The 13,467-nt window shown below is 40.6% G+C and overlaps 1 protein-coding gene across 1 annotated transcript in view; it reads left to right on the forward strand.

Annotated features, from left to right (window-relative positions):
* Window positions 1-13,467, forward strand: part of LOC130392071 (integrin alpha-3-like) — a 41,771-nt gene that overhangs the window by 9,857 nt on the left and 18,447 nt on the right. Inside the window, exons 9-13 of the mRNA XM_056602497.1 lie at window positions 1,965-2,053; window positions 8,774-8,907; window positions 10,281-10,358; window positions 10,612-10,673; window positions 12,693-12,838. Coding sequence (XP_056458472.1) covers window positions 1,965-2,053; window positions 8,774-8,907; window positions 10,281-10,358; window positions 10,612-10,673; window positions 12,693-12,838 — 509 coding nt within the window. The remainder of the gene's footprint in view (window positions 1-1,964; window positions 2,054-8,773; window positions 8,908-10,280; window positions 10,359-10,611; window positions 10,674-12,692; window positions 12,839-13,467) is intronic.

A 13,467-nucleotide genomic window follows, 5' to 3' on the forward strand; every position in this document is an offset into this window, starting at 1 on the left:
GAAGACTACTGGTTGTTCTCACTGCAACCTCTCTCTCTGCACCATGGCACCATGACCTTTACTGACATTGAGAGGGTGACCACCAAGCTCAACGTCATCCATAAAGTCAACATGGATGAACTTTATGATGAATGCTCCACAGCAAAACCCATTCTGAAGAGGCTCAAAGAAGATGCTGAAGATGAATGGAAGTCCAAAGGTGTGGCTGCCAGGTTGGTGGCTCTCTTTCGAGTAGCTGACCTGCCAAACATGCTGTCTATCACCAGACACATCCTGAGCATCCCAGCATCCACTGGATGTGTGGAAAGGATCTTCTCCAGAATGGCCAACAAATGGAGTGACTGCAGGAATAGGTGCTCCACAGAGCTCATGAGAAGTGAGCTGCTGATCACTCTCAACTTTGAGCAGTCCTGTTCAGAGTTTTACAACAGCGCTTTGAAAGACAAAGAGTTACTCATTGCGTTAAGGAGTAACAAGAAGTACACCTGGAAAAAGAAGTAACAGTTTTGAGGGGAGGAGTAATGTTGAGGGAAGGAGTAATGTTTTGCACTTTCTTTTTTTACATAAGTTTATAAGTGTTTTTGTTGTTTATTTGTACTGTTTTTTTTTGTAAAAATGTTCAAAGAGAGTCCCTATAGTTATGCACTTAAAAAGTAACATGAAGTTCTCAGTTTATTTAGTTTATATTTTAAAAGTTCATTGCTGCACACGCCACCCAAAGAGATTTCATTCAAGATTTAATTGACTGCACTTTATAAGAGAATTTTATGTGATAATAAAGCATTTCAAGCTTTAAGTATGACTAATTCCTTTCTTGATCAACCCTTTACTAAAAACACCAGCACAAAATAAAACATACCACTGCTGCGGGCGCCCCGCCCCACAGGAGTCGGGCCCGTGGTGAGCGTCCCTTATTTTAATTTCTGAAAGTTGGCAACCCTACGTATATCATATGTGTACGTTTTCTTTGCCAACATTTATTTGAGGACTCAGTATTTCTGATGTTGTGGAAGAAAACACTATACCATGTGTGAAATAGGCCATATTATTTGGCCATAAACTGAGCCATTTGGAGTTGGAAATTCAGGTTGTCATGCATCTGTCTCATCGGAGACTGCAAACACGCTGTCAAAATATCAACTCGTCAGATTCAAATGTGCTCATGGATCATAAAGGGGATGGGAGATTAAGATATAACATTCAACAATTCGATTCAGGATTAAGATTTAAATATAATATTTAGCTGCCAATTTACCATTAATATTTAGGATTTAGATTAAAGTATAAGATTTTGATTATGATATAAAATGTAGATTTTGATTTAGGATGTACTAATTTGTACTAACTACTAACTAATTTGTACTAACTACATAAATATGCTACTTTACCACATTAAGTATCTAACTACAATGAGTGCAATTACATATTCAATTAAGTATCCAACTACATTAAGTATATTTACTAGTGCTGTCAGTTAAACGCGTTATTAACGGCGTTAACGCAAACCAATTTTAACGGCGTTAATTTTTTTATCGCGCGATTAACGCAAATTATTATTTATTTTTTTCTTTGGCTCAAAACAAAGAAGCAGTAGCCTGACTGCTATGTTCAAGGCAGTATGTTTGTATGTTCATCTTTTAATTGCACTATAGGCTTTATTTTGTATCGTCTTGTTTGATCAGTAAATGCCAATGTTGTTATCAATAAAAAAACATTTGCACAAGGCAAGCCGATGCACTTCTCCATGTTGATAAGAGCATTAAAATCTGGTTATTAGCCTACACATACTGTGTATGTGCATACATTTAGAATATGCTACATTTAGTATCTTACTACATTAAATATACTACCTTACTACATTAGTTATACTAGCATCTGAGAGTTAAGTAGTGAGTGTGTGTGTGTGTGTGTGTGTGTGTGTGTGTGTGTGTGTGTGTGTGTGTGTGTGTGTGTGTGTGTGTCAGACTTTGCTGTCGGAGCACCTTTTTTTCAAACAGGAAGTGTTTATATCTGGACAGGAAGTTCCACCGGTATCTCCCAAGAACCAAGCCAGGTAACACACACACACACACACACACACACACACACACACACACACACACACACACACACACACACACACACACACACACACACACACACACACACACACACACACACACACACACACACACACACACATATTACAATGACTTTTAGAGACCCAAAAATCCCCCCCTTATTTCCGAAAGGACCATAACAGTCTGGTAATCATATAATTTTCACTGGGACACTACCGGACTAGCGATCCTACCATCAGAACTGTGAAAATACCAGTGTGCTCATACTATCGTCTGTGGGACATTGCAAGTGTGATCATTCCATCTTCACCAGGTAAATGCCGGTCTCTGATCATAACATCTGAACCGGGACAATACCTTACTGTTAATCAATCCGGTAACACGCAATTTCGTTTTCATGCTCCCGACAATGAATTTATTAAATCGTCTGCCCAGAGCATGAAATGTAGTATAAATTGGTCCAAAGTGGAAACATAGTAGTTTTACAATGACGACTCTAAACATGTGACACGCCTACGTGTTTTTGGCCTATTTTTTTCAAAGGGCCTTTATCCAAGTCACGTGACCGTCAAGGTTCCTATTTTGGTTGCTATGGAAGATGCTATCGCTGAAAACTAAACATGGTGCATTTGATTATCAGTTGGAAATGCAATCTTAACATTGTTCTGCATTAAAATGCGTTTTGATAAGAGTTCTAGTTAGAAATTTGTATAGACAAAATATATACTACGGCAGCTCAGCTGCAATACACAACATCGTTATGGAAACAGGTGCGCTGTGGTTGGGAGCCGAGCTGTTGAATGGAGTAAAAAGTCGGCTGAATCATTTATCTTTAAATTAGTAAATTACAGAAGTGCACCATTAAGGTAATACATCAAATGTCTTTCCGGTTATTTCTTCAACAGAATAAAGCCGATTCTAGTCCCTCACAAAACCCAAATAACCATGAAAAACGCCATGAGTGGTTTAAATGACCAACAAACTATACAATAAATTCTACACTGAATGAAGATTATGACAATAAAAGGCACATTTCTAACTAGAACATTGTAACAGAAACAATGTTAATTGGACGCAGGCCTATGAAAAGAATAAGCCCAAATGTCACAATTAGAAACATTATTGTAAACCTACTGCGTTGTCCACTGTTGACCAACTTATTTATACAACATTCTGGTGTAAGACTGGGTTTAACGGACGTGGTTAGTTTCAGTTTTTAGGAGGTCTGCTGCAAAAATCTGAAATTTGATTCATGTTTTTACTTGTACTTAACTATAGGATTATACATTGGTATAAATGTTGAGAAACGCTCCCATTCAAAATGCATTGATTTATATTTTTTCTGTGTAGCACGAAAAAAAGTCGCACAATCGTGCTCTGGGACAGGATTCAATAGATTTACGTTATACTGGGTTGGTTAATAATACTATCTTCACCATGACAATAGTGGCCTGCTGTTATACCATTTGAACTTCGACAATGCCATTCTGTTTATTATACCATCGTGAATGGTACTTAAGAACAGGTGGGATTAATCAAGATTCATTACTTTGGTTGTGAGGGCCGCTGTAACCCAGTGTCTGTCCTCACGGGAAGGGGGGGTCTACATTACTACTAAGACTACATCACTTGTACTGAAACTTTGCTCATCTCTCTTTCAGTGTAGCAAAGCGGTCAATGACTTTCTCATTGAAATCACGCATGTTGAGGACTAGTTCCCTCTCCATGGAGAGCATGGCCAGTGCATTCAGATGTTCCTGGCCCATTGAATTTCGCAGGAATGTCTTCATTCTTTTCAAGTTGAGAAACATCTCTCAGCTTCAGCTCTTCAACAAACTCAGTCTCAGAGAATGTCTCCTGGAGGTTGTAGCTCATGATAACCTGGTACAGTGCCAGTGCACCACAGCAAGCCTTGAATTCAGGATTCTCATAGATCAGAGACAGTTCCGTCTTGAGCTTTGCCTTGTTCAGCGTGGGATATGCCTTCACAGTGGCATTCAAAGCATCAGCAGGAAATGAATGGCAGTACCTTTCAAACATATTACCTTGTACTAAGGTAGAACTCACAAGGTGGCCAGTTAAAGAGGCCCTCGCTTTAGTGTGAGCCAGGATGGTGTCGCAGACCTCTTCAGACAGCCTCTGCTTCGCCTCTTCTGTCAAAGCCGTCCTTGGTCTGTCGGTTACTGATGGCTCTTGCAGCTAGTCAGTCTCTGATTGCAAACAAACCAATAATGTGTTTGTTCGGCTGTGTACAGTACTGTAGTCTACGTGATGCACATGTTCACACTTTATCCAGTGCAAAGATGCCAGTATATCCACTTAAAATGGGCAGGGATGCATAATATTAGTGTTAAACACAGTTTTTTATCTATTGTGTTGGTAACTTCACTCATAAATCTATTAACAGTCAAGTATGCATTTAGACAAATACGATAAAATATCAATACAATATGGGCAACCTTTTATGTGTGGTTGTTCAAGACACAGTGAAGGCATGATGAGTATACCCACTTAAAATGGGCAGGGATGCATAATGTTAAAAACTTTTTTTTATCCATTGTGCCTCGCCTAACCAGGATGTCAAGCACAGAGTAAAGCAAGCTAGATTACACCACTGGCAATATATTATAAAAAAGAACATATTGTAGCGGGCCAGTGGGTGTGGGGTTTCCATGCCACCAAGTTGAATAGATAATACGACACAACACACAGAGAGCAGTTCAAAGGGATGGTTTATTTACAGGGTAAATCGGTATCACCAGAGGAGAAGGGTAATTTGAAGTCCGTAGTCCGTGTACGGGTCTCTCACTCTCTTACGCCGGGATTCCACCGCACGCGTTACGGCCGCGTTACGGCTGCGGCACGGAACGGCTATGACTCTGCCCTGCTTGCATTTCCACCGGGCGCGTTACGGTAGCGCAACGCTGCCTTGCGAGCCAGCCGTATTCACGCGAAATCACGAGATCACACAATATTCCTAAACCTAATGTACTCAACTTCCACTCCCAAAACGACTGCAATTAAATGCCACGCTTTGTCCTTCTGGCCATTGTCCTTTAAAAATTGTCCATAAAAAGGATGATTTGGTACATAAATGACTTCATGTTGCTGAACTTCGACAATGAGTCTCATGTCGTCCTTGTTGCCGACCCTCTGAGACCCTTTGATCGATTGACTGCTGACCTGGTGCCACCGGTCATGACGTAATAATGTTGATGTGAAGTTGTGATAGGCTACATGAGCTGAGTATTGCGTTTTATTTTGAAAATTGACCGGATGGTCTATGGCTTTTACTTTTTCACTTCCTGCCCTGCTCGATCTGCTCTGTTGAAATTGACGCGGTTCAGCAACGGCTTGCGGCAAAAATAGAAATGCTATGGAATGATAGCGCTGCGGCACGGCGAGCCGCTCCTGGGACGCTGCTGAGACGTTCCGCAGCCGCGCCCGGTGGAAATGGTCTCATTGATTAGAGTGGAACCTATCTGCTGCAGTGACCGCGGCCAAGACGTGCCGCAGCCGTAACGCTGCCGTAACGCGTCCGGTGGAATCAGGCCTCTAGCCGTACCGAGCTTCCAGGCGATCACACAGATCCTGCCTGCTCGCTAGCCCTAGCCCTAACTCTGGCTTGTGGTAGCCTGCTCCTCTTAACAGCAAGCACTCTAGCTTAATGGCCTTCAGGCCTGCCTCGTTACCTGGAGGAATTCCATATATGGCCTGGGGGTGGAGCCAGCTGGTTGCCAGGCCTACCACTCCACTCACTCCTCCCTGGCGTCTGCCACAATATATTATAAAAAAGAACACAAATACATTCTCCTTTCATACAAATGTTCTCATAACAAAGCTTTGCTATGAGAAGGATCAAATAATATGAATGTTATCTTATCTAATGGTCTGCACACTGCTTGTGAAGCTCTCGAGGGCCCTTTGATGAAGACTGCATCAATGTCCTTCTTCTGGAGCTTCTGGTACAGAATGACGACATGGGGCATGATGTTGTGAAGAAAACACAGAAAAAAAATAAAATCATCGTCCTGTAGCATCCTCACGTAGCCAGATGCCTCTCTCACGCTGAGCTGGTCAAATGGACCATGTGAACCCTTCTTGATGGCGTGAAAACATTCAAGGAAGTCGTCTCGGTTCTCGTACACAGTGTTGACGATCCTGCTGTTGAAATTCCAGTTTGTAGATGAAGCTCTTTGTTGGCAGTCTTCGTAAAACCATCTTGTTTAGAACGCTGCACCGTTTCGGTGACCGGGAAAATAATGACTCAGTATTGCAAATCGCTATCGTTCAAATCATCTGAACTTGTTGCTTTGTGCCTCTAGCCCTGCGTTCACACCAAAAGATGCAAAAAGTTGCCGCGCAGCACGATCCCATTCAAAGTGAATGTAGAGACGCGTTGCGGGTTTGCTCGAGTTGGAATACTTCAACTTTTCGGCAGCAAACGCGTGATGACAGCCAATCAGCGTTCAACAGCGTTGCCACTGAGTGACATGCCGTAACAGCCAATCAGTGTTACTCCCTTGGAGTGACCTAGAGTTCACTACCGTTACATTTATTTAGTAACTCGAAAAAATCCACAAATCAGCATTCTGTAGTGTAGTTGTGTTTACAGTTAAACTAAACTATGAGTATGCTAAAGGGCTAGAATAACAACCCCAAACAAAACCCAGTTGGGTGCCAGGCAGCACCAGCCTTCCAGGCTCCAAATGGTCTAATGAACCCATAAACGACGGGCATTCCGACATCTCTCCCTCTTCCACAACAGGTAAAGACATGCAATGCTCGTAATGTCAGCCATGGTTGTGAATGAATTCAGAAGCACCGCGGGCAAAACTTGCCGTGCCGCAAAACTTCCCGCGCTGCAAAACTGCGGCACGGCACGGCAGCCCTCCAGCCTATTCGTGAATAGATTTTGGCGCAATTCAGCCCCCTTAGCTAGTCACCACCACTCAGTGGAGCAATTTCCTCCTCTCTTGCATTAAATCCCATGTTATTCACCGGCCGCCAACAATGCCGGGGAAAGGAATGGGCGTCAGAAGGAGGCTGAGGGAGAAACGTCCTCAAGCAGTAATTTTCAATAGGCGATACGGGGTGCTAATGTCCCTTTACCCAAGGAAACAAACATTACACATTCAAAGGCATCAAACTAGTCATATTTAAGGGCACTAATTCATTACAGTAGTCTGGGCAATCTACATTTTTTATTCTCAACAATGTTAAGGAGGATCTTCCTCCCTCTCCTCACTGGAGAAGCCTCCACTGGTGTACATTCTGTGTATATTATGTGTATGCATTTTATATTATATGCATGTTGTGTATATTATGTGTATGTATTGTATATTATATGCATGTTGTGTATATAATGTGCATTATGTAGTCAGGAAGATTTATTTTAGGACCAATAAACAAAATATATTTTAAAAACATAGTATAGATTGAGAGGGTGCCCGTTAAGATAAAGAAAAAGATAAAGTAAGATAATCAAGATTAAATGAGGAACAGATCTTGGCTAAATTAAACTGATCTTAATTTAAAATGGACTCAATATCCAAGTGTTGTCCATTTATTCAGCGGCCACAAGGACAGAGTCTTGAGTTAAACTAAGCTAAGGGGCTATGGAAGAGTTCCTAAGATGAAATGCTGTTGCTTAGTTCCCCGGACACTTTTCAGTCTACAGTTCTAAGAGCAGAAAAGCAGAAGAAAGTGGATCACACGGCCCCGCCTAAGAAGATGGTTAGCTAACTAACCCAAGAAGCCCTCTCCCTCTCTGTCCCCCTACATCTGACTCCAAACCTCTGAATCACTATCTCCTAAAGCAGAAGCCCGCGTTTGTCTACGCCCAAATGAGGTGGGGGCCCGATGTGATCTAACAGTCTGAGTTTCCTTGCATTTTCTCCACAAATGTTCATTTGTTATACATCTCTGGGTACTGTTCCCATTTCGCACGCAGGGCGGTCCATGATGCCTGAGTTGATGCAACAGCCATCATAGGTTTACAATATGTTTGTGTTCTCCTTAGGATCACACGCCATAGTCAACATATGTTGGTCACATCATGGGGCCTACAGAGACACACGTTCTTTGTATTCCTCACAGTAGCTCCCTTACCTAATAATATATTGGGTAAAAACATCTAATTTGCCGAAATTGAGTGAAAGGTTGTACAATTAAGAAAAAACAACGGTGGGCCTCTTCAGAACTAATTTATATATTTTTTTAATTCAATAATGTAATACTTTTTTTACAAACCTTCATTTTTGGTGCCCCCCCAGGTACTTGGTGACCTACGCACTCTGCATACTCTGCGTATAGGGAGCGGCGGGTCTGATTGTGTGTATTTCTTGTGCATTGTGTGTATATTTTGGGTATTATGTGTAGATATTGGGTATTGAGTTTATATCTTGTGTATTGTGTGTATATTTTGTGTATTTGGTATCTATTTAATGCATTGTGTGTATATATTGGGTATGTGTGTATATCTTGTATATTGTATGTATATCTTGTGTATTTTGTGTCTATCTTGTGTATTGTATGCATATCTTTTGTATGGTGTGCATATATTGTGTATTGTATGCATATCTTGTCTATGGTGTGTATATATAGGGCATTGTGTGTATATTTTGTGCATTGTGTGTGTATATTTGGTATTGTGTGTATATCTTGTGTAATATGTGTATATACTGTGTATTGTGTGTATTTCTTGGTACCAGGTGATCCAGGGTAGTCAGGTGTCCCCAGGCTTCAGGACATTTGGTTTCTCTCTGTCGGGAGGTTTGGACGTGGACCACAACTTCTTCCCTGACCTGCTCGTCGGCTCCTTGGACGACACTGTTGCTTTATTAAGGTCCTTAATGTATATTATATTCCTCATATGTATCTGTTCATCTAGACTCTATGTTAAGGTGCCCAGACATTTTGGTCGGTTGGTCGATTGGTTGGTCCATATGATCTTTTCCTAACCGATTGTCATTGGTCGGGCAATCGCTGGTGTTCATTTCATATGGAGAAAAGTTTTCTTTAATCTATTATTGGACTACATTTAACAACAGAAAGTGAAACAAAAATATTCACCTATCAAGAATGCCTTCTTGAGTAGCAGCCTACATTTATCAGGCCATTCACATAAAGCAAGGTTACATGTTAACAACAAAGCTAGTATCAATCGGGTTCATTGGCAAGTAGAAACAAAACACTCGTTGTCCTTTGACCATTAGGGGCTGCTGTACCCTTCATCCATGACTTCTAATGGGTCATTTTGGTTCATCATTGGCTTAGGAACATCAGGTCATCCTCCCCTCTCTGCCTTGAGTAAGGTGTGATGGGTGCTAATGAGTGGAACAGCTTCTTCTGTTCTTTCCACTATTTAACCCTCCACCCCTTCCTTCACAGAGCAAAAGCTTGAAAAAGCTTTCACCAAACGATCTGACTGAACAATTGAGAATGAAACATGACTGTAGTTTTGTCTTCCTTTGTCACACGTTTACAGTGACAAAGTAACTTGGTGAAGGAAGTTGTGGTGGAGGGATGGGTCAAACATAGGAGGTTGTGTCCTGTGTTATTTTTTACTAACTGCTCTTATTCTTTTCAGTTTCTAACTATCTGGTTAGGGTTCAGCAGAAAACCCATTCTGGCTGAAGGATTTATAGAGGAAATACCCAATTCTAAACGTTAGGCTTTATTTTAATTTTATATTCTTCTTGCGGTAGTCTGTTTTTAGATGCTCTTTCGACTTGCTTGTGTAACACTTGAAAGGCCTAAAATGTCAACATGTCAGAATTGACCCCTTGGCATGCATTGCAGCATCCATTGGGATCCACTTTAATAAACACAGACCAAGACCTTAAAGTTTATCTTCCGATTTTGTTGTCTATCAGCCACGCGACTTTGCCCGATGTGGTGCGCCCCTAGGGGCTCATCTGGTGTAAGATCCGCTTCACATTGAAGCTCTGTCAGAAAACGTGTAGAGCTTTTATTTCCTGTGATAACTAATTGATTTGTCAATAAATAGGTTGCATATCAATTTGCCAAGATTGGCTACATGTTAATCTGACCTTTTGTTTATATAGACTCCATGCTGAGCTATAATCAACGTTTATCTAGAATCCCATTTTTCAACCAATGAAAGCTGACAAGACCACATTTTTTCTCTTCTGAGAATAGATGCCATACGATTGACGCGTACATGATGACAGATGATTGACATATTGTTGGTTTCAGGGCGCGGACGATCGTTCAACTGAACCAAACTCTCACAGTGACTCCCGAAGTCCTTGACCCCGCCTCCTGGGATGAGGGGTACCTTTCTGTCTGTCTGTCTGCCTGCTAATCCGTCTGATGACGACTTCTCTCCGTCGACCTGTCCGTCTGTCTGTCTGCCTGCCAATCCATCTGTTTGATCATTTATGTCTGTTTACCTGTCGGTCTGTTTGATTACTTGACCTGTCTGTCTGTACGTCTGATGGACGGTTGCCTGCCTTCCTTCTGTCTGCCTAACTTTCTGATGATCTGCCATCTGATGTACATTCTGTCTACCTGTCTGTTTTTCCAGATTACAGATCAAGGTGTGTTTTTCCATTGTAAGTCGAGGCATCATGAAAGTGAAAAATATCAGTAAGTAAAGTCATGTCATTATAGTCATATCCGGTAGCCATATTAGTATCATTTTTGCTAAACTTTATTTATTTTAAATATTTCTAACCTCCTTGAGCAACCCGCAATGTCTTGCGATATTGATGTACCCTCTGCCCCTTCCGACTGTTTTAACGGCCCCGCCGTTGAAAAAAAACAGGTAAGACGTTTTGTCTATACACTGTAGATATTGTGATAAAAGAAGTGACGAGACAATTTCTCACGTCGTCAACGCAATGGCATGGTTGTTTATTTTTATCATATGAAGTATGTTGAATTCAAACATCGTGCCGACCGGCATATCAACAAACCAGTCGCACGATCTTAAAGAGACAGCGTCCCTATAACACAAAACGAAAAAATGTCAATAACACAATATGGTGAATTATGTCTATAGAGTCCACCACAGGAGTACACTATGTTGCTAAAATGTAATTTAACTCTCCTCCTTGAGCCTCCGGAAATGTCTTTACACTTTGTGGCTCAAACTTAATATTACTCTTCTCCTTGAGCGTCCCGAAATATCTTGCGATATTGATATTCCCCCTGCCAACTGTTTTAGTTGTTATACCTATTTTTCTAGTGTTTTATCACTTGAAAAGTAGATGTTGAATCTCAATGACGTATTCTTCTGGTAAAAAACACCACATCTTAAACTCTCACGTCAGGTAGCGAGTGTACAATCCACAATCTTGAAAAAAACAACAACTGTTAAACATTTTTCAATGAACTAAGTTTCATTGCTCACTGAAGAAGATTGTTTGGACATGTTTCCTTGCCCACTTCAATCAATGATGTTGCCGACCGGCGCTACAAAGCCTGGTCCAAATAACCAATTGCATCTGGTGAAGGAACTTACCTTCAGATTGACCAAATCAGCAGCTGGGGTCAGTAGTTCACCTCCATGGTTATCTGGTAGTTCATATATAATATATATAGCCTATGGTGTAATACAGTTTTCAAAGTGTGAGAGAGTGAGCCCCCCCTCAGAGAAAAAAATTCAGCTGAGCCCCCCCCCCCCATTTTTTTTTTCTAAATACCTGTGTTTTGAAAGCTATTTTAATTATTTTACACATTTCAAACATCTCCGATCATAATTTTAAAACATTTGGAACATATTTTTGAAACATTTGAAACAAATTTTTTAACATATTTCTGAAACATTAAATCTTTTTGCGTTTTTAAACAACAAAATTTAACAACTTTATCTAAGCATGTTTTAGCTTAACCTTTTTTAAATACATTTGAACATCTTAATCTGTCTAAACTGCCAGTTTACAGATTCATTCAGGGTCCCCGACTCAATTGACCTCAATTATTATAACCAACTGAAAACAACGCCGGTTTGAAACTAAAACTCTGATTCTGAAAAAAGTATAAATGCTATCAAAATTCCGTTTAGATAGTATTGAAGATACAAGTGTGTAGATTTGTTTAATGGTTTGAACGATGGTAAACGGTTGAAAAAGGAATGAGTTACGATGTCTAGAAGTAGGTGTATCAGAATGGGCTGACTTCTTCAATGAAAACAGCTGAAAACGAAGCAGTATGAAACTAAAACTGTGATTCTGAAGACATTTTAAATGATATCGAAATTCTGTTTAGATATTATTGAAGATACAAGTGTGTAGTTTTGTTAAATGGTTTGCACGAAGATAAACGGTTGAAAATTGATTTAGTTATGTTACTTCTACAGTTGAAGTACGACTGATGATTTGAATCATCGTCTTTCAGGGTTTTCTTCGGGTTTATTTTTTTCTCACGTCGCGCCCCCCCTGAAGAACTCTGGCGCCCCCCAGGGGGGGCGCGCCCCACAGTTTGAAAACCACTGGTGTAATATATATATAGCCTATAGTGTAATATATATATATATATATATATATATATATATATATATATATATATATATATATATATATATATATATATATATGGGATAATATACATGAATATATGTATGAGTTAATATATATGTGTGTGTGTTGTGTGAATGTTTTCCAGCACTTAATTTCACTGTGATTGCTGACATCACACAGCACGAACCCCGCCTGCATTTCCATGAGAACGGACATCATGTATACTCAGGGGTCCTGACCCTAGCAACGCATCCTAGCTACCGCTGTCAGGACTATACAATGGGAGTAGTGGTAAGAAACACACACACACACACACAGCAACACAAACACACTCACTAGACTACAGTACACACTTATTAAACACATGCTCAACTTACTATTATATAATAGCAGGTATCGGACACTTTACTCCACACTTGGTGAAATGCCCATTGGCAAAGCAGCCCGCAGCTCTCACTCACACACACACAGAACGCACTCAAGCACTCACCACACGCACGCACTCACACACACCGCATAAACACATGCCGCACAGACATGCACACACGCATGCACAAACATGCACACGCAGACACACGACGCACACATGCACGTGCAAACGCAGACGTTTGCACGTGTCCTCAAATAAATTTCGGCAATGAAAACGTATATGATATAATAAATGGTATGCGGTAACTGTGGATCTATTTAATGATACACGCAATACATTATAAACATTGTTTCTTATCAGTATTGTATGCATTATCGTTATCGACTTGTGTTAAACAGATGGACGCACACACGCGCACCCGCATTCATTCATTCTTTTTAACACAAAAAAAAAGTTATGGACATGTACACAATGTCTTTGTCAAGAAAATATGTGTTTGCTGTACGGTGTTTGTAGATGCATTGACTTAAAAGTACAACTTATTTAGTTG

This window comes from Gadus chalcogrammus, chromosome 1 (genome assembly GCF_026213295.1).
Source record: "Gadus chalcogrammus isolate NIFS_2021 chromosome 1, NIFS_Gcha_1.0, whole genome shotgun sequence".
NCBI lineage: Eukaryota > Metazoa > Chordata > Actinopteri > Gadiformes > Gadidae > Gadus > Gadus chalcogrammus.